Source organism: Oncorhynchus nerka, linkage group LG4 (assembly GCF_034236695.1).
Source record: "Oncorhynchus nerka isolate Pitt River linkage group LG4, Oner_Uvic_2.0, whole genome shotgun sequence".
Lineage (NCBI taxonomy): Eukaryota > Metazoa > Chordata > Actinopteri > Salmoniformes > Salmonidae > Oncorhynchus > Oncorhynchus nerka.
The window spans coordinates 5,377,312-5,398,316 of record NC_088399.1 but is presented as its reverse complement, the minus strand read 5'-3'; the positions used below and the strand labels follow the sequence as shown (position 1 = coordinate 5,398,316).

At 46.4% G+C, this 21,005-nt stretch overlaps 1 protein-coding gene across 2 annotated transcripts in view; it reads left to right on the top strand.

The window, feature by feature from the left end:
* fktn (fukutin) overlaps nt 1-21,005 on the top strand; it is a 38,613-nt gene that overhangs the window by 12,661 nt on the left and 4,947 nt on the right. For both annotated transcript variants that reach the window (XM_065017167.1, XM_065017166.1), the window contains 3 exons: nt 4,207-4,336; nt 7,567-7,700; nt 20,411-20,535. In XM_065017167.1, the coding sequence (XP_064873239.1) occupies nt 4,207-4,336; nt 7,567-7,700; nt 20,411-20,535 (389 nt within the window). The remainder of the gene's footprint in view (nt 1-4,206; nt 4,337-7,566; nt 7,701-20,410; nt 20,536-21,005) is intronic.

Here is a 21,005-nt window from a genome sequence, read left to right as displayed (position 1 = left end):
TAAACAGATTAGCCTTAACGTCGGTAGCCCTGCCCCCGGGTAAACAGATTAGCCTTAACGTCGGTAGCCCTGCCCCCGGGTAAACAGATTAGCCTTAACGTCGGTAGCCCTGCCCCCTGGTAAACAGATTAGCCTTAACGTCGGTAGCCCTGCCCCCTGGTAAACAGATTAGCCTTAACGCCGGTAGCGCCCCCGGGTAAACAGATTAGCCTTAACGCCGGTAGCCCCCCCGGGTAAACAGATTAGCCTTAAAGCCCTGCCCCTGGTAAACAGATTAGCCTTAACGTCGGTAGCCCTGCCCCCTGGTAAACAGATTAGCCTTAACGTCGGTGCCCCCCCTGGTAAACAGATTAGCCTTAACGTCGGTAGCCCTGCCCCCTGGTAAACAGATTAGCCTTAACGTCGGTAGCCCTGCCCCCTGGTAAACCGTGTATGATCGCTGGATGATTCATTTTAAGTCTAATATTGCGGGTAATGGAGTCGCCAATGACTAGAGTTTTCAATTAGTCAGAGCTAATGGTGGGAAGCTTCGGCGTCTCAGACCCCGTAACGGGAGGAGTAGAGACCAGAGAAGAATCGGCCTCTGACTCCGACCCGCTGCTTAATGGGGAAAACCGGTTGAAAGTTTCTGTCGGCTGAATGAGCGACACCGGTTGAGCGTTCCTACAGCATTTCCTTCCAGAAACCGTGAGAAAGTTGTCCGGCTGCGGGGACTGTGCCAGGGGATTTATACTACTATCTGTACTTACTGGGGGCACAGACGCTGTTTCATCCTTTCCTACAGGGGATTTATACTACTATCTGTACTTACTGGGGGCACAGACGCTGTTTCATCCTTTCCTACAGGGGATTTATACTGACGTTACTATCTGTACTTACTGGGGGCACAGACGCTGTTTCATCCTTTCCTACAGGGGATTTATACTGACGTTACTATCTGTACTTACTGGTGGCACAGACGCTGTTTCATCCTTTCCTACAGGGGATTTATACTAACGTTACTATCTGTACTTACTGGTGGCACAGACGCTGTTTCATCCTTTCCTACAGGGGATTTATACTGACGTTACTATCTGTACTTACTGGGGGCACAGACGCTGTTTCATCCTTTCCTACAGGGGATTTATACTACTATCTGTACTTACTGGGGGCACAGACGCTGTTTCATCCTTTCCTACAGGGGATTTATACTGCTATCTGTACTTACTGGGGGCACAGACGCTGTTTCATCCTTTCCTACAGGGGATTTATACTAACGTTACTATCTGTACTTACTGGGGGCACAGACGCTGTTTCATCCTTTCCTACAGGGGATTTATACTGACGTTACTATCTGTACTTACTGGTGGCACAGACGCTGTTTCATCCTTTCCTACAGGGGATTTATACTGCTATCTGTACTTACTGGTGGCACAGACGCTGTTTCATCCTTTCCTACAGGGGATTTATACTAACGTTACTATCTGTACTTACTGGGGGCACAGACGCTGTTTCATCCTTTCCTACAGGGGATTTATACTGACGTTACTAACTGTACTTACTGGGGGCACAGACGCTGTTTCATCCTTTCCTACAGGGGATTTATACTACTATCTGTACTTACTGGGGGCACAGACGCTGTTTCATCCTTTCCTACAGGGGATTTATACTGACGTTACTATCTGTACTTACTGGGGGCACAGACGCTGTTTCATCCTTTCCTACAGGGGATTTATACTACTATCTGTACTTACTGGGGGCACAGACGCTGTTTCATCCTTTCCTACAGGGGATTTATACTGCTATCTGTACTTACTGGGGGCACAGACGCTGTTTCATCCTTTCCTACAGGGGATTTATACTGACGTTACTATCTGTACTTACTGGGGGCACAGACGCTGTTTCATCCTTTCCTACAGGGGATTTATACTACTATCTGTACTTACTGGTGGCACAGACGCTGTTTCATCCTTTCCTACAGGGGATTTATACTGACGTTACTATCTGTACTTACTGGGGGCACAGACGCTGTTTCATCCTTTCCTACAGGGGATTTATACTGACGTTACTATCTGTACTTACTGGGGGCACAGACGCTGTTTCATCCTTTCCTACAGGGGATTTATACTGACGTTACTATCTGTACTTACTGGGGGCACAGACGCTGTTTCATCCTTTCCTACAGGGGATTTATACTGCTATCTGTACTTACTGGTGGCACAGACGCCGTTTCATCCTTTCCTACAGGGGATTTATACTGCTATCTGTACTTACTGGTGGCACAGACGCCGTTTCATCCTTTCCTACACTGAAATTACCCTTGCCTAACGATTGCGTCTGAAGCTGGGCTTGCAGCACAGCTATCCTCGCCGTAAGGCGAGTACAGCGGCTGCAATTAGAAGGCATCATGTTAATGTTACTACTTAGCTTCGGCTGTTGGAGGTCCTGACGAATCGTGTCCAGATAAAGCGTCCGGAGTGAAAAAGTTGAGGAAAAAATAAATAAATATATGAACGGTAATTAAAAAGTGAAAACCGTACCCCATAATGACATCACGATACCCCATAATGACATCACGATACCCCATAATGACATCACAATACCCTATAATGACATCACAATACCCTATAATGACAAAGCAAAAACTTTTTATTTTTTTTATTTTTATGTGTGCTAATTTCTATCACATTTCCGTAACTATTCAGACTCTTTACTCAGTACTTTGTTGAAGCACCTTTGGCAGTGATTACAGCCTTGAGTCTTCTTGGGTATGACGCTACAAGCTTGGCACATCTATATTTGGGGAGTTTCTCCCATTCTTCTCTGAAGATCCTCTCAAGCTCTGTCAGGTCAGATGGGCAGCGTCGCTGCACAGCTATTTTCAGGTCTCCCCAGAGATGTTAGATCGGGTTCCAGGCTCTGTCTGGGCCACTCAAGGATATTCAGAGACTTGTTCCAAAGCCACTCCTGCGTTGTCTTGGCTGTGTGTTTAGGGTCGTTGTCCTGTTGGAAGGTGAACCTTCGCCCCCAGTCTGAGGTCCTGAGAACTCTGGAGCAGGTCTTCATCAATGATCTCTCTGTACTTTGCTCCGTTCATCTTTGCCTCGATCCTGACTAGTCTCCCAGTCCCTGCTACTGATAAACATCCCCACAGCATGATGCTGCCACCACCCTGCTTCACCGTAGGGATGGTGCCAGGTTTCCTCCAGACGTGACGCTTGGCATTCAGGCCAAATAGTTCAATCTTGGTTTCATCAGACCAGAGAATCTTGTTTGTCATGGTATGAGAGTCTTTAGGTGGCTTTCGGCAAACTCCAAGCAGGCTGTCATGTGCCTTTTACTGAGGAGTGGATTCCGTCTGGTCACTCTACCATAAAGGCCTGATTAGTGGGGTGCTGCAGAGATGGTTGTCCCTCTGAAAGGTTCTCCCATCTCCACAGAGGAACTCTGGAGCTCTGTCAGTGAGCATTGGGTTCCTGGTCACCTCCCTGACCAAGGCCCTTCTCCCCCGATGGCTCAGTTTGGCTGGACGGACAGCTTTAGGAAGAGTCTTGGTGGTTACCAACTTCAGTTCTTGGAGACCCTCAATGCTACAGACATTTTTTGGTACCCTTCCCCAGATCTGTACCTCGACTCAATCCTTTCTCGGAGCTCTACGGACAATTCCTTCGACCTCATGGCTTGGTTTTTGCTCTGACATGCACTGTCAACTGTGGGACCTTATATAGACAGGCGTGTGCCTTTCCAAATCATGTCCAATCAATTTAATTTACCACAGGTGCACACCAATCAAGTTGTAGAAACATCTCAAGGATGATCAATGGAAACAGGAAGCACCTGAGCTCAATTTTGAGTCTCATAGTAAAGGGTAGTTATGTAAATACGTCATTTCTGTTTTTTACTTTTAATACATTAGCAAACATTTCTAAACGCCTGTTTTTGCTTTGTCATTATGGGGTATTGTGTGTGTGTGTGTTTTGTGTAATTATATTGATTCCATTTTAGAATAAGGCTGTAACATAATAAAATGTGAAGAAAGTCAAGGGGTCTGAATACTTTCTGAAAGCAGGACCCATAGGACCCATAGGACCTTTGGACTTTGGTTTAGTCCACTAGCTGAGTGCTGTTCCCTGCCGTTGAATCAGCTGTATCCCAAGTTTGACATTAAGATTCCAGCCTTTGGTTTAGTCCACGACATCTAACCAGTGTTGTTCCCTGTTGGATCAGCTGTACCCTGATGACACGTCTCCTGAGGCAATGAACTTCAGGATGAAGGCTAAGGCTCTGCTCCACCTAGCTGCCAGGATCCTCACTGAGCTCCGAGTCCCCTTCTGGCTAAGTAGTGGTACCTGCCTGGGTAAGACTCTACATAACAACAACCCTACATAACAACAACCCTACATAACAACAACCCTACATAACCCTAACTCTACATAACAACAACCCTACATAACCCTAACTCTACATAACAACAACCCTACATAACAACAACCCTACATAACAACAACCCTACATAACAACAACCCTACATAACCCTAACTCTACATAACACCAACCCTACATAACAACAACCCTACATAACCCTAACTCTACATAACAACAACCCTACATAACCCTAACTCTACATAACACCAACCCTACATAACAACAACCCTACATAACCCTAACTCTACATAACAACAACCCTACATAACCCTAACTCTACATAACCCTAACTCTACATAACAACAACCCTACATAACAACAACTCTACATAACCCTAACTCTACATAACAACAACCCTACATAACCCTAACTCTACATAACAACAACTCTACATAACCCTAACTCTACATAACCCTAACTCTACATAACCCTAACTCTACATCATAACAACCCTACATAACAACAACCCTACATAACAACAACCCTACATAACCCTAACTCTACATAACAACAACCCTACATAACCCTAACTCTACATAACCCTAACTCTACATAACCCTAACTCTACATAACCCTAACTCTACATAACAACAACCCTACATAACCCTAACCCTACATAACAACAACCCTACATAAACCTAACTCTACATAACAACAACCCTACATAACCCTACATAACAACAACCCTACATAACCCTAACTCTACATAACCCTAACACTACATAACCCTAACTCTACATAACCCTAACTCTACATAACCCTCACTACATAACCCTAACTCTACATCATAACCCTAAATCTACATAACAACAACCCTACATAACCCTAACTCTACATAACAACAACCCTACATAACCCCAAATCTACATAACAACAACCCTACATAACAACAACCCTACATAACCCTAACTCTACATAACCCTAACTCTACATAACAACAACCCTACATAACAACAACTCTACATAACAACAACCCTACATAACCCTAACTCTACATCATAACCCTAACCCTACATAACAACAACCCTACATAACCCTAACTCTACATCATAACCCTAACCCTACATAACAACAACCCTACATAACAACAACTCTACATCATAACCCTAACTCTACATAACAACAACCCTACATAACAACAACCCTACATAACAACAACTCTACATAACAACAACCCTACATAACCCTAACTCTACATAACAACAACCCTACATAACCCTAACTCTACATAACAACAACTCTACATAACAACAACCCTACATAACCCTAACCCTACATAACCCTAACTCTACATAACAACAACCCTACATAACAACAACTCTACATAACAACAACCCTACATAACCCTAACTCTACATAACAACAACTCTACATAACAACAACCCTACATAACCCTAACCCTACATAACCCTAACTCTACATAACAACAACCCTACATAACAACAACTCTACATAACAACAACCCTACATAACAACAACTCTACATAACAACAACCCTACATAACCCTAACTCTACATAACAACAACCCTACATAACCCTAACTCTACATCATAACCCTAACTCTACAAAACAACAACCCTACATAACCCCAACTCTACATAACAACAACCCTACCTAACCCTACCTGCAGTATCATTACCTACAGTATCACTCCCTACAGTATCACTCCCTATAGTATCACTCCCTACAGGTTAACATGGCCTTCGTCTCTACTCCATATAGTATCACTCCCTACAGTATCACTCCCTACAGGTTAACATGGCCTTCGTCTCTACTCCCTATAGTATCACTCCCTACAGTATCACTCCCTATAGTATCACTCCCTACAGGTTAACATGGCCTTCGTCTCTACTCCCTACAGTATCACTCCCTATAGTATCACTCCCTACAGTATCACTCCCTACAGGTTAACATGGCCTTCGTCTCTACTCCCTATAGTATCACTCCCTACAGTATCACTCCCTATAGTATCACTCCCTACAGGTTAACATGGCCTTCGTCTCTACTCCCTATAGTATCACTCCCTACAGGTTAACATGGCCTTCGTCTCTACTCCCTACAGTATCACTCCCTATAGTATCACTCCCTATAGTATCACTCCCTACAGTATCACTCCCTACAGTATCACTCCCTACAGGTTAACATGGCCTTCGTCTCTACTCCCTATAGTATCACTCCCTACAGGTTAACATGGCCTTCGTCTCTACTCCCTACAGTATCACTCCCTATAGTATCACTCCTATAGTATCACTCCCTATAGTATCACTCCCTATAGTATCACTCCCTACAGGTTAACATGGCCTTCGTCTCTACTCCCTACAGTATCACTCCCTATAGTATCACTCCCTACAGGTTAACATGGCCTTCGTCTCTACTCCCTATAGTATCACTCCCTATAGTATCACTCCCTATAGTATCACTCCCTATAGTATCACTCCCTACAGTATCACTCCCTATAGTATCACTCCCTATAGTATCACTCCCTACAGTATCACTCCCTACAGTATCACTCCTATAGTATCACTCCCTACAGTATCACTCCCTATAGTATCACTCCCTATAGTATCACTCCCTACAGTATCACTCCCTATAGTATCACTCCCTATAGTATCACTCCCTACAGTATCACTCCCTATAGTATCACTCCCTATAGTATCACTCCCTACAGTATCACTCCCTATAGTATCACTCCTATAGTATCACTCCCTATAGTATCACTCCCTATAGTATCACTCCCTACAGGTTAACATGGCCTTCGTCTCTACTCCCTACAGTATCACTCCCTATAGTATCACTCCCTATAGTATCACTCCCTACAGGTTAACATGGCCTTCGTCTCTACTCCCTATAGTATCACTCCCTACAGGTTAACATGGCCTTCGTCTCTACTCCCTACAGTATCACTCCCTATAGTATCACTCCTATAGTATCACTCCCTATAGTATCACTCCCTATAGTATCACTCCCTATAGTATCACTCCCTACAGGTTAACATGGCCTTCGTCTCTACTCCCTATAGTATCACTCCCTATAGTATCACTCCCTACAGTATCACTCCCTATAGTATCACACCCTATAGTATCACTCCCTACAGTATCACTCCCTATAGTATCACTCCCTACAGGTTAACATGGCCTTCGTCTCTCCTCATCTCTCCACAGGTTGGTTTCGACAGTGTGGCATCATTCCCTACAGTAAAGATGTGGACCTGGGCATCTGGATTAAAGACTACAGACATGATATCTCTCAAGCTTTTCAAAAGGCTGGCCTTCCGTTGAAACACAAGTTCGGAAAGGTACAGTATCAGATCATATAAAGTGTACTATTAGAAACATCATGTTGATTCATTTTTCAAATGGCACCCTATTCTATAGTGCACTACTTTTGACCTGAGCCCTGGTCACAAGTAGTGAACTAAATAGTGAATAGGGTGCCATTTCAGACGTATTCCCAGTCAACGTGTTGTATCTGTCTCGGTGGAGGATAGCCTGGTACCATCCTTCCAGGGTTAATGTTGTTATGTGTCTCTGTGGAGGATAGCCTGGTACCATCCTTCCAGGGTTAATGTTGTTATGTGTCTCTGTGGAGGATAGCCTGGTACCGTCCTTCCAGGGTTAATGTTATGTGTCTCTGTGGAGGATAGCCTGGTACCATCCTTCCAGGGTTAATGTTATGTGTCTCTGTGGAGGATAGCCTGGTACCGTCCTTCCAGGGTTAATGTTGTTATGTGTCTCTGTGTAGGTGGAGGATAGCCTGGTACCATCCTTCCAGGGTTAATGTTGTTATGTGTCTCTGTGGAGGATAGCCTGGTACCATCCTTCCAGGGTTAATGTTGTTATGTGTCTCTGTGGAGGATAGCCTGGTACTGTCCTTCCAGGGTTAATGTTGTTATGTGTCTCTGTGGAGGATAGCCTGGTACCGTCCTTCCAGGGTTAATGTTGTTATGTGTCTCTGTGGAGGATAGCCTGGTACCATCCTTCCAGGGTTAATGTTGTTATGTGTCTCTGTGGAGGATAGCCTGGTACCGTCCTTCCAGGGTTAATGTTGTTATGTGTCTCTGTGGAGGATAGCCTGGTACCGTCCTTCCAGGGTTAATGTTGTTATGTGTCTCTGTGGAGGATAGCCTGGTACCGTCCTTCCAGGGTTAATGTTGTTATGTGTCTCTGTGGAGGATAGCCTGGTACCGTCCTTCCAGGGTTAATGTTGTTATGTGTCTCTGTGGAGGATAGCCTGGTACCATCCTTCCAGGGTTAATGTTGTTATGTGTCTCTGTGGAGGATAGCCTGGTACCGTCCTTCCAGGGTTAATGTTGTTATGTGTCTCTGTGGAGGATAGCCTGGTACCGTCCTTCCAGGGTTAATGTTATGTGTCTCGGTGGAGGATAGCCTGGTACCGTCCTTCCAGGGTTAATGTTGTTATGTGTCTCTGTGGAGGATAGCCTGGTACCGTCCTTCCAGGGTTAATGTTATGTGTCTCGGTGGAGGATAGCCTGGTACCGTCCTTCCAGGGTTAATGTTGTTATGTGTCTCTGTGGAGGATAGCCTGGAACCGTCCTTCCAGGGTTAATGTTGTTATGTGTCTCTGTGGAGGATAGCCTGGTACCATCCTTCCAGGGTTAATGTTGTTATGTGTCTCTGTGGAGGATAGCCTGGTACCGTCCTTCCAGGGTTAATGTTGTTATGTGTCTCTGTGTAGGTGGAGGATAGCCTGGTACCATCCTTCCAGGGTTAATGTTGTTATGTGTCTCTGTGGAGGATAGCCTGGTACCGTCCTTCCAGGGTTAATGTTGTTATGTGTCTCTGTGGAGGATAGCCTGGTACCGTCCTTCCAGGGTTAATGTTGTTATGTGTCTCTGTGGAGGATAGCCTGGTACCATCCTTCCAGGGTTAATGTTGTTATGTGTCTCTGTGGAGGATAGCCTGGTACCATCCTTCCAGGGTTAATGTTGTTATGTGTCTCTGTGTAGGTGGAGGATAGCCTGGTACTGTCCTTCCAGGGTTAATGTTGTTATGTGTCTCTGTGGAGGATAGCCTGGAACCGTCCTTCCAGGGTTAATGTTGTTATGTGTCTCTGTGGAGGATAGCCTGGTACCGTCCTTCCAGGGTTAATGTTGTTATGTGTCTCTGTGTAGGTGGAGGATAGCCTGGTACTGTCCTTCCAGGGTTAATGTTGTTATGTGTCTCTGTGGAGGATAGCCTGGTACCATCCTTCCAGGGTTAATGTTGTTATGTGTCTCTGTGGAGGATAGCCTGGTACCATCCTTCCAGGGTTAATGTTGTTATGTGTCTCTGTGGAGGATAGCCTGGTACCGTCCTTCCAGGGTTAATGTTGTTATGTGTCTCTGTGTAGGTGGAGGATAGCCTGGTACCATCCTTCCAGGGTTAATGTTGTTATGTGTCTCTGTGGAGGATAGCCTGGTACCGTCCTTCCAGGGTTAATGTTGTTATGTGTCTCTGTGTAGGTGGAGGATAGCCTGGTACCGTCCTTCCAGGGTTAATGTTGTTATGTGTCTCTGTGGAGGATAGCCTGGTACCGTCCTTCCAGGGTTAATGTTGTTATGTGTCTCTGTGGAGGATAGCCTGGTACCATCCTTCCAGGGTTAATGTTGTTATGTGTCTCTGTGGAGGATAGCCTGGTACCATCCTTCCAGGGTTAATGTTGTTATGTGTCTCTGTGGAGGATAGCCTGGTACCATCCTTCCAGGGTTAATGTTGTTATGTGTCTCTGTGGAGGATAGCCTGGTACCATCCTTCCAGGGTTAATGTTGTTATGTGTCTCTGTGGAGGATAGCCTGGTACCGTCCTTCCAGGGTTAATGTTGTTATGTGTCTCTGTGGAGGATAGCCTGGTACCGTCCTTCCAGGGTTAATGTTGTTATGTGTCTCTGTGGAGGATAGCCTGGTACCATCCTTCCAGGGTTAATGTTGTTATGTGTCTCTGTGGAGGATAGCCTGGTACCATCCTTCCAGGGTTAATGTTGTTATGTGTCTCTGTGTAGGTGGAGGATAGCCTGGTACCGTCCTACCAGGGTTAATGTTGTTATGTGTCTCTGTGGAGGATAGCCTGGAACCGTCCTTCCAGGGTTAATGTTGTTATGTGTCTCTGTGGAGGATAGCCTGGTACCGTCCTTCCAGGGTTAATGTTGTTATGTGTCTCTGTGGAGGATAGCCTGGTACCATCCTTCCAGGGTTAATGTTGTTATGTGTCTCTGTGGAGGATAGCCTGGTACCGTCCTTCCAGGGTTAATGTTGTTATGTGTCTCTGTGGAGGATAGCCTGGTACCATCCTTCCAGGGTTAATGTTGTTATGTGTCTCTGTGGAGGATAGCCTGGTACCGTCCTTCCAGGGTTAATGTTGTTATGTGTCTCTGTGGAGGATAGCCTGGTACCGTCCTTCCAGGGTTAATGTTGTTATGTGTCTCTGTGGAGGATAGCCTGGTACCATCCTTCCAGGGTTAATGTTATGTGTCTCTGTGGAGGATAGCCTGGTACCGTCCTTCCAGGGTTAATGTTGTTATGTGTCTCTGTGTAGGTGGAGGATAGCCTGGTACCATCCTTCCAGGGTTAATGTTGTTATGTGTCTCTGTGGAGGATAGCCTGGTACCATCCTTCCAGGGTTAATGTTGTTATGTGTCTCTGTGGAGGATAGCCTGGTACCATCCTTCCATGGTTAATGTTGTTATGTGTCTCTGTGTAGGTGGAGGATAGCCTGGTACCGTCCTTCCAGGGTTAATGTTGTTATGTGTCTCTGTGGAGGATAGCCTGGTACTGTCCTTCCAGGGTTAATGTTGTTATGTGTCTCTGTGGAGGATAGCCTGGTACCGTCCTTCCAGGGTTAATGTTATTATGTGTCTCTGTGGAGGATAGCCTGGTACCATCCTTCCAGGGTTAATGTTGTTATGTGTCTCTGTGGAGGATAGCCTGGTACCATCCTTCCAGGGTTAATGTTGTTATGTGTCTCTGTGGAGGATAGCCTGGTACCGTCCTTCCAGGGTTAATGTTGTTATGTGTCTCTGTGTAGGTGGAGGATAGCCTGGTACCATCCTTCCAGGGTTAATGTTGTTATGTGTCTCTGTGGAGGATAGCCTGGTACCGTCCTTCCAGGGTTAATGTTGTTATGTGTCTCTGTGTAGGTGGAGGATAGCCTGGTACCGTCCTTCCAGGGTTAATGTTGTTATGTGTCTCTGTGGAGGATAGCCTGGTACCGTCCTTCCAGGGTTAATGTTGTTATGTGTCTCTGTGGAGGATAGCCTGGTACCATCCTTCCAGGGTTAATGTTGTTATGTGTCTCTGTGGAGGATAGCCTGGTACCATCCTTCCAGGGTTAATGTTGTTATGTGTCTCTGTGGAGGATAGCCTGGTACCATCCTTCCAGGGTTAATGTTGTTATGTGTCTCTGTGGAGGATAGCCTGGTACCATCCTTCCAGGGTTAATGTTGTTATGTGTCTCTGTGGAGGATAGCCTGGTACCGTCCTTCCAGGGTTAATGTTGTTATGTGTCTCTGTGGAGGATAGCCTGGTACCGTCCTTCCAGGGTTAATGTTGTTATGTGTCTCTGTGGAGGATAGCCTGGTACCGTCCTTCCAGGGTTAATGTTGTTATGTGTCTCTGTGGAGGATAGCCTGGTACCATCCTTCCAGGGTTAATGTTGTTATGTGTCTCTGTGTAGGTGGAGGATAGCCTGGTACCGTCCTTCCAGGGTTAATGTTGTTATGTGTCTCTGTGGAGGATAGCCTGGAACCGTCCTTCCAGGGTTAATGTTGTTATGTGTCTCTGTGGAGGATAGCCTGGTACCGTCCTTCCAGGGTTAATGTTGTTATGTGTCTCTGTGGAGGATAGCCTGGTACCATCCTTCCAGGGTTAATGTTGTTATGTGTCTCTGTGGAGGATAGCCTGGTACCGTCCTTCCAGGGTTAATGTTGTTATGTGTCTCTGTGGAGGATAGCCTGGTACCATCCTTCCAGGGTTAATGTTGTTATGTGTCTCTGTGGAGGATAGCCTGGTACCGTCCTTCCAGGGTTAATGTTGTTATGTGTCTCTGTGGAGGATAGCCTGGTACCATCCTTCCAGGGTTAATGTTATGTGTCTCTGTGGAGGATAGCCTGGTACCGTCCTTCCAGGGTTAATGTTGTTATGTGTCTCTGTGTAGGTGGAGGATAGCCTGGTACCATCCTTCCAGGGTTAATGTTGTTATGTGTCTCTGTGGAGGATAGCCTGGTACCATCCTTCCAGGGTTAATGTTGTTATGTGTCTCTGTGGAGGATAGCCTGGTACCATCCTTCCAGGGTTAATGTTGTTATGTGTCTCTGTGTAGGTGGAGGATAGCCTGGTACCGTCCTTCCAGGGTTAATGTTGTTATGTGTCTCTGTGGAGGATAGCCTGGTACTGTCCTTCCAGGGTTAATGTTGTTATGTGTCTCTGTGGAGGATAGCCTGGTACCGTCCTTCCAGGGTTAATGTTGTTATGTGTCTCTGTGTAGGTGGAGGATAGCCTGGTACTGTCCTTCCAGGGTTAATGTTGTTATGTGTCTCTCTGGAGGATAGCCTGGTACCATCCTTCCAGGGTTAATGTTATGTGTCTCTGTGGAGGATAGCCTGGTACCGTCCTTCCAGGGTTAATGTTGTTATGTGTCTCTGTGGAGGATAGCCTGGTACCGTCCTTCCAGGGTTAATGTTGTTATGTGTCTCTGTGGAGGATAGCCTGGTACCGTCCTTCCAGGGTTAATGTTATTATGTGTCTCTGTGTAGGTGGAGGATAGCCTGGTACTGTCCTTCCAGGGTTAATGTTGTTATGTGTCTCTGTGGAGGATAGCCTGGTACCGTCCTTCCAGGGTTAATGTTGTTATGTGTCTCTGTGGAGGATAGCCTGGTACCATCCTTCCAGGGTTAATGTTGTTATGTGTCTCTGTGGAGGATAGCCTGGTACCATCCTTCCAGGGTTAATGTTGTTATGTGTCTCTGTGGAGGATAGCCTGGTACCGTCCTTCCAGGGTTAATGTTGTTATGTGTCTCTGTGGAGGATAGCCTGGTACCGTCCTTCCAGGATTAATGTTGTTATGTGTCTCTGTGGAGGATAGCCTGGTACCGTCCTTCCAGGGTTAATGTTGTTATGTGTCTCTGTGGAGGATAGCCTGGTACCATCCTTCCAGGGTTAATGTTGTTATGTGTCTCTGTGGAGGATAGCCTGGTACCGTCCTTCCAGGGTTAATGTTGTTATGTGTCTCTGTGGAGGATAGCCTGGTACCGTCCTTCCAGGGTTAATGTTATGTGTCTCGGTGGAGGATAGCCTGGTACCGTCCTTCCAGGGTTAATGTTGTTATGTGTCTCTGTGGAGGATAGCCTGGTACCGTCCTTCCAGGGTTAATGTTATGTGTCTCGGTGGAGGATAGCCTGGTACCGTCCTTCCAGGGTTAATGTTGTTATGTGTCTCTGTGGAGGATAGCCTGGAACCGTCCTTCCAGGGTTAATGTTGTTATGTGTCTCTGTGGAGGATAGCCTGGTACCGTCCTTCCAGGGTTAATGTTGTTATGTGTCTCTGTGTAGGTGGAGGATAGCCTGGTACCATCCTTCCAGGGTTAATGTTGTTATGTGTCTCTGTGGAGGATAGCCTGGTACCGTCCTTCCAGGGTTAATGTTGTTATGTGTCTCTGTGGAGGATAGCCTGGTACCGTCCTTCCAGGGTTAATGTTGTTATGTGTCTCTGTGGAGGATAGCCTGGTACCGTCCTTCCAGGGTTAATGTTGTTATGTGTCTCTGTGTAGGTGGAGGATAGCCTGGTACCATCCTTCCAGGGTTAATGTTGTTATGTGTTTCTGTGGAGGATAGCCTGGTACCGTCCTTCCAGGGTTAATGTTGTTATGTGTCTCTGTGGAGGATAGCCTGGTACCGTCCTTCCAGGGTTAATGTTGTTATGTGTCTCTGTGGAGGATAGCCTGGTACCGTCCTTCCAGGGTTAATGTTATTATGTGTCTCTGTGGAGGATAGCCTGGTACCATCCTTCCAGGGTTAATGTTGTTATGTGTCTCTGTGGAGGATAGCCTGGTACCGTCCTTCCAGGGTTAATGTTGTTATGTGTCTCTGTGGAGGATAGCCTGGAACCATCCTTCCAGGGTTAATGTTGTTATGTGTCTCTGTGTAGGTGGAGGATAGCCTGGTACTGTCCTTCCAGGGTTAATGTAGTTATGTGTCTCTGTGGAGGATAGCCTGGTACCATCCTTCCAGGGTTAATGTTGTTATGTGTCTCTGTGTAGGTGGAGGATAGCCTGGTACTGTCCTTCCAGGGTTAATGTTGTTATGTGTCTCTGTGGAGGATAGCCTGGAACCGTCCTTCCAGGGTTAATGTTGTTATGTGTCTCTGTGGAGGATAGCCTGGTACCGTCCTTCCAGGGTTAATGTTGTTATGTGTCTCTGTGTAGGTGGAGGATAGCCTGGTACTGTCCTTCCAGGGTTAATGTTGTTATGTGTCTCTGTGGAGGATAGCCTGGTACCATCCTTCCAGGGTTAATGTTGTTATGTGTCTCTGTGGAGGATAGCCTGGTACCATCCTTCCAGGGTTAATGTTGTTATGTGTCTCTGTGGAGGATAGCCTGGTACCGTCCTTCCAGGGTTAATGTTGTTATGTGTCTCTGTGTAGGTGGAGGATAGCCTGGTACCATCCTTCCAGGGTTAATGTTGTTATGTGTCTCTGTGGAGGATAGCCTGGTACCGTCCTTCCAGGGTTAATGTTGTTATGTGTCTCTGTGTAGGTGGAGGATAGCCTGGTACCGTCCTTCCAGGGTTAATGTTGTTATGTGTCTCTGTGGAGGATAGCCTGGTACCGTCCTTCCAGGGTTAATGTTGTTATGTGTCTCTGTGGAGGATAGCCTGGTACCATCCTTCCAGGGTTAATGTTGTTATGTGTCTCTGTGGAGGATAGCCTGGTACCATCCTTCCAGGGTTAATGTTGTTATGTGTCTCTGTGGAGGATAGCCTGGTACCATCCTTCCAGGGTTAATGTTGTTATGTGTCTCTGTGGAGGATAGCCTGGTACCATCCTTCCAGGGTTAATGTTGTTATGTGTCTCTGTGGAGGATAGCCTGGTACCGTCCTTCCAGGGTTAATGTTGTTATGTGTCTCTGTGGAGGATAGCCTGGTACCGTCCTTCCAGGGTTAATGTTGTTATGTGTCTCTGTGTAGGTGGAGGATAGCCTGGTACCGTCCTTCCAGGGTTAATGTTGTTATGTGTCTCTGTGGAGGATAGCCTGGTACCGTCCTTCCAGGGTTAATGTTGTTATGTGTCTCTGTGGAGGATAGCCTGGTACCATCCTTCCAGGGTTAATGTTGTTATGTGTCTCTGTGGAGGATAGCCTGGTACCATCCTTCCAGGGTTAATGTTGTTATGTGTCTCTGTGGAGGATAGCCTGGTACCATCCTTCCAGGGTTAATGTTGTTATGTGTCTCTGTGGAGGATAGCCTGGTACCATCCTTCCAGGGTTAATGTTGTTATGTGTCTCTGTGGAGGATAGCCTGGTACCGTCCTTCCAGGGTTAATGTTGTTATGTGTCTCTGTGGAGGATAGCCTGGTACCGTCCTTCCAGGGTTAATGTTGTTATGTGTCTCTGTGTAGGTGGAGGATAGCCTGGTACCGTCCTTCCAGGGTTAATGTTGTTATGTGTCTCTGTGGAGGATAGCCTGGTACCATCCTTCCAGGGTTAATGTTGTTATGTGTCTCTGTGGAGGATAGCCTGGTACCATCCTTCCAGGGTTAATGTTGTTATGTGTCTCTGTGTAGGTGGAGGATAGCCTGGTACCGTCCTTCCAGGGTTAATGTTGTTATGTGTCTCTGTGGAGGATAGCCTGGTACCATCCTTCCAGGGTTAATGTTGTTATGTGTCTCTGTGGAGGATAGCCTGGTACCATCCTTCCAGGGTTAATGTTGTTATGTGTCTCTGTGGAGGATAGCCTGGTACCGTCCTTCCAGGGTTAATGTTGTTATGTGTCTCTGTGGAGGATAGCCTGGTACCATCCTTCCAGGGTTAATGTTGTTATGTGTCTCTGTGGAGGATAGCCTGGTACCGTACTTCCAGGGTTAATGTTGTTATGTGTCTCTGTGGAGGATAGCCTGGTACCGTCCTTCCAGGGTTAATGTTGTTATGTGTCTCTGTGGAGGATAGCCTGGTACCATCCTTCCAGGGTTAATGTTATGTGTCTCTGTGGAGGATAGCCTGGTACCGTCCTTCCAGGGTTAATGTTGTTATGTGTCTCTGTGTAGGTGGAGGATAGCCTGGTACCATCCTTCCAGGGTTAATGTTGTTATGTGTCTCTGTGGAGGATAGCCTGGTACCATCCTTCCAGGGTTAATGTTGTTATGTGTCTCTGTGGAGGATAGCCTGGTACCATCCTTCCAGGGTTAATGTTGTTATGTGTCTCTGTGTAGGTGGAGGATAGCCTGGTACCGTCCTTCCAGGGTTAATGTTGTTATGTGTCTCTGTGGAGGATAGCCTGGTACTGTCCTTCCAGGGTTAATGTTGTTATGTGTCTCTGTGGAGGATAGCCTGGTACCGTCCTTCCAGGGTTAATGTTGTTATGTGTCTCTGTGTAGGTGGAGGATAGCCTGGTACTGTCCTTCCAGGGTTAATGTTGTTATGTGTCTCTCTGGAGGATAGCCTGGTACCATCCTTCCAGGGTTAATGTTATGTGTCTCTGTGGAGGATAGCCTGGTACCGTCCTTCCAGGGTTAATGTTGTTATGTGTCTCTGTGGAGGATAGCCTGGTACCGTCCTTCCAGGGTTAATGTTGTTATGTGTCTCTGTGGAGGATAGCCTGGTACCGTCCTTCCAGGGTTAATGTTGTTATGTGTCTCTGTGGAGGATAGCCTGGTACCGTCCTTCCAGGGTTAATGTTATTATGTGTCTCTGTGTAGGTGGAGGATAGCCTGGTACCATCCTTCCAGGGTTAATGTTGTTATGTGTCTCTGTGGAGGATAGCCTGGTACCATCCTTCCAGGGTTAATGTTGTTATGTGTCTCTGTGGAGGATAGCCTGGTACCATCCTTCCAGGGTTAATGTTATTATGTGTCTCTGTGGAGGATAGCCTGGTACCATCCTTCCAGGGTTAATGTTGTTATGTGTCTCTGTGGAGGATAGCCTGGTACCGTCCTTTCAGGGTTAATGTTGTTATGTGTCTCTGTGGAGGATAGCCTGGTACCATCCTTCCAGGGTTAATGTTGTTATGTGTCTCTGTGGAGGATAGCCTGGTACCGTCCTTCCAGGGTTAATGTTGTTATGTGTCTCTGTGGAGGATAGCCTGGTACCGTCCTTCCAGGGTTAATGTTGTTATGTGTCTCTGTGGAGGATAGCCTGGTACCGTCCTTCCAGGGTTAATGTTGTTATGTGTCTCTGTGGAGGATAGCCTGGTACCGTCCTTCCAGGGTTAATGTTGTTATGTGTCTCTGTGGAGGATAGCCTGGTACCATCCTTCCAGGGTTAATGTTGTTATGTGTCTCTGTGGAGGATAGCCTGGTACCGTCCTTCCAGGGTTAATGTTGTTATGTGTCTCTGTGGAGGATAGCCTGGTACCATCCTTCCAGGGTTAATGTTGTTATGTGTCTCTGTGTAGGTGGAGGATAGCCTGGTACCATCCTTCCAGGGTTAATATTGTTATGTGTCTCTGTGGAGGATAGCCTGGTACCGTCCTTCCAGGGTTAATGTTGTTATGTGTCTCTGTGGAGGATAGCCTGGTACCGTCCTTCCAGGGTTAATGTTGTTATGTGTTTCTGTGGAGGATAGCCTGGTACCGTCCTTCCAGGGTTAATGTTGTTATGTGTCTCTGTGGAGGATAGCCTGGTACCGTCCTTCCAGGGTTAATGTTGTTATGTGTCTCTGTGGAGGATAGCCTGGTACCATCCTTCCAGGGTTAATGTTGTTATGTGTCTCTGTGGAGGATAGCCTGGTACCATCCTTCCAGGGTTAATGTTGTTATGTGTCTCTGTGGAGGATAGCCTGGTACCGTCCTTCCAGGGTTAATGTTGTTATGTGTCTCTGTGTAGGTGGAGGATAGCCTGGTACCATCCTTCCAGGGTTAATGTTGTTATGTGTCTCTGTGGAGGATAGCCTGGTACCGTCCTTCCAGGGTTAATGTTGTTATGTGTCTCTGTGGAGGATAGCCTGGTACCGTCCTTCCAGGGTTAATGTTGTTATGTGTCTCTGTGGAGGATAGCCTGGTACCGTCCTTCCAGGGTTAATGTTGTTATGTGTCTCTGTGGAGGATAGCCTGGTACCATCCTTCCAGGGTTAATGTTGTTATGTGTCTCTGTGGAGGATAGCCTGGTACCGTCCTTCCAGGGTTAATGTTGTTATGTGTCTCTGTGGAGGATAGCCTGGTACCGTCCTTCCAGGGTTAATGTTATGTGTCTCGGTGGAGGATAGCCTGGTACCGTCCTTCCAGGGTTAATGTTGTTATGTGTCTCTGTGGAGGATAGCCTGGTACCGTCCTTCCAGGGTTAATGTTGTTATGTGTCTCTGTGGAGGATAGCCTGGTACCGTCCTTCCAGGGTTAATGTTGTTATGTGTCTCTGTGTAGGTGGAGGATAGCCTGGTACCGTCCTTCCAGGGTTAATGTTGTTATGTGTCTCTGTGGAGGATAGCCTGGTACCGTCCTTCCAGGGTTAATGTTGTTATGTGTCTCTGTGGAGGATAGCCTGGTACCATCCTTCCAGGGTTAATGTTGTTATGTGTCTCTGTGGAGGATAGCCTGGTACCGTCCTTCCAGGGTTAATGTTGTTATGTGTCTCTGTGGAGGATAGCCTGGTACCGTCCTTCCAGGGTTAATGTTGTTATGTGTCTCTGTGGAGGATAGCCTGGTACCGTCCTTCCAGGGTTAATGTTGTTATGTGTCTCTGTGGAGGATAGCCTGGTACCGTCCTTCCAGGGTTAATGTTATTATGTGTCTCTGTGGAGGATAGCCTGGTACCGTCCTTCCAGGGTTAATGTTGTTATGTGTCTCTGTGGAGGATAGCCTGGTACCGTCCTTCCAGGGTTAATGTTGTTATGTGTCTCTGTGGAGGATAGCCTGGTACTGTCCTTCCAGGGTTAATGTTGTTTTGTGTCTCTGTGGAGGATAGCCTGGTACCATCCTTCCAGGGTTAATGTTATGTGTCTCTGTGTAGGTGGAGGATAGCCTGGTACCGTCCTTCCAGGGTTAATGTTGTTATGTGTCTCTGTGGAGGATAGCCTGGTACCATCCTTCCAGGGTTAATGTTATGTGTCTCTGTGTAGGTGGAGGATAGCCTGGTACCGTCCTTCCAGGGTTAATGTTGTTATGTGTCTCTGTGGAGGATAGCCTGGTACCATCCTTCCACGGTTAATGTTGTTATGTGTCTCGGTGGAGGATAGCCTGGTACCGTCCTTCCAGGGTTAATGTTATGTGTCTCTGTGGAGGATAGCCTGGTACCGTCCTTCCAGGGTTAATGTTGTTATGTGTCTCTGTGGAGGATAGCCTGGTACCGTCCTTTCAGGGTTAATGTTGTTATGTGTCTCTGTGTCGGTGGAGGATAGCCTGGTACCGTCCTTCCAGGGTTAATGTTATGTGTCTCTGTGGAGGATAGCCTGGTACCGTCCTTCCAGGGTTAATGTTGTTATGTGTCTCTGTGGAGGATAGCCTGGTACCGTCCTTCCAGGGTTAATGTTGTTATGTGTCTCTGTGTAGGTGGAGGATAGCCTGGTACCGTCCTTCCAGGGTTAATGTTGTTATGTGTCTCTGTGGAGGATAGCCTGGAACCGTCCTTCCAGGGTTAATGTTGTTATGTGTCTCTGTGGAGGATAGCCTGGTACCATCCTTCCAGGGTTAATGTTGTTATGTGTCTCTGTGGAGGATAGCCTGGTACCGTCCTTCCAGGGTTAATGTTGTTATGTGTCTCTGTGGAGGATAGCCTGGTACCATCCTTCCAGGGTTAATGTTGTTATGTGTCTCTGTGGAGGATAGCCTGGAACCATCCTTCCAGGGTTAATGTTGTTATGTGTCTCTGTGTAGGTGGAGGATAGCCTGGAACTGTCCTTCCAGGGCCTGGATGTTAAACTGGACATTTTCTTCTTCTATGAGGAAACTGACGTTGTGTGGAACGGAGGAACCCAAGCTAAGAGTGGGAAGAAATTCAAGTAAGTGTCTGTTTTACTCTACTGTATGTTATAGAGCTGATTCACTGTTGCTTAGTGACTATAACAAACGAAGAAAAACTAAGAAGTCTTCAGTTTATTGAACGTCGGGCTTTAAAAAATAATATATAGATACAGTGGGGCAAAAAAGTATTTAGTCAGCCACCAAGTGTGCAAGTTCTCCCACTTAAAAAGATGAGAGAGGCCTGTAATGTTCATCATAGGTACACTTCAACTATGACAGACAAAATGAGAAGAAAAAATCCATAAAATGACATTGTAATATTTTTAATGAATTTATTTGCAAATTATGGTGGAAAATAAGTATTTGGTCAATAACAAAAGTTTATCTCAATACTTTGTTATATACCCTTTGTTGGCAATGACAGAGGTCAAACGTTTTCTGTAAGTCTTCACAAGGTTTTCACACACTGTTGCTGGTATTTTGGCCCATTCATCCATGCAGATCTCCT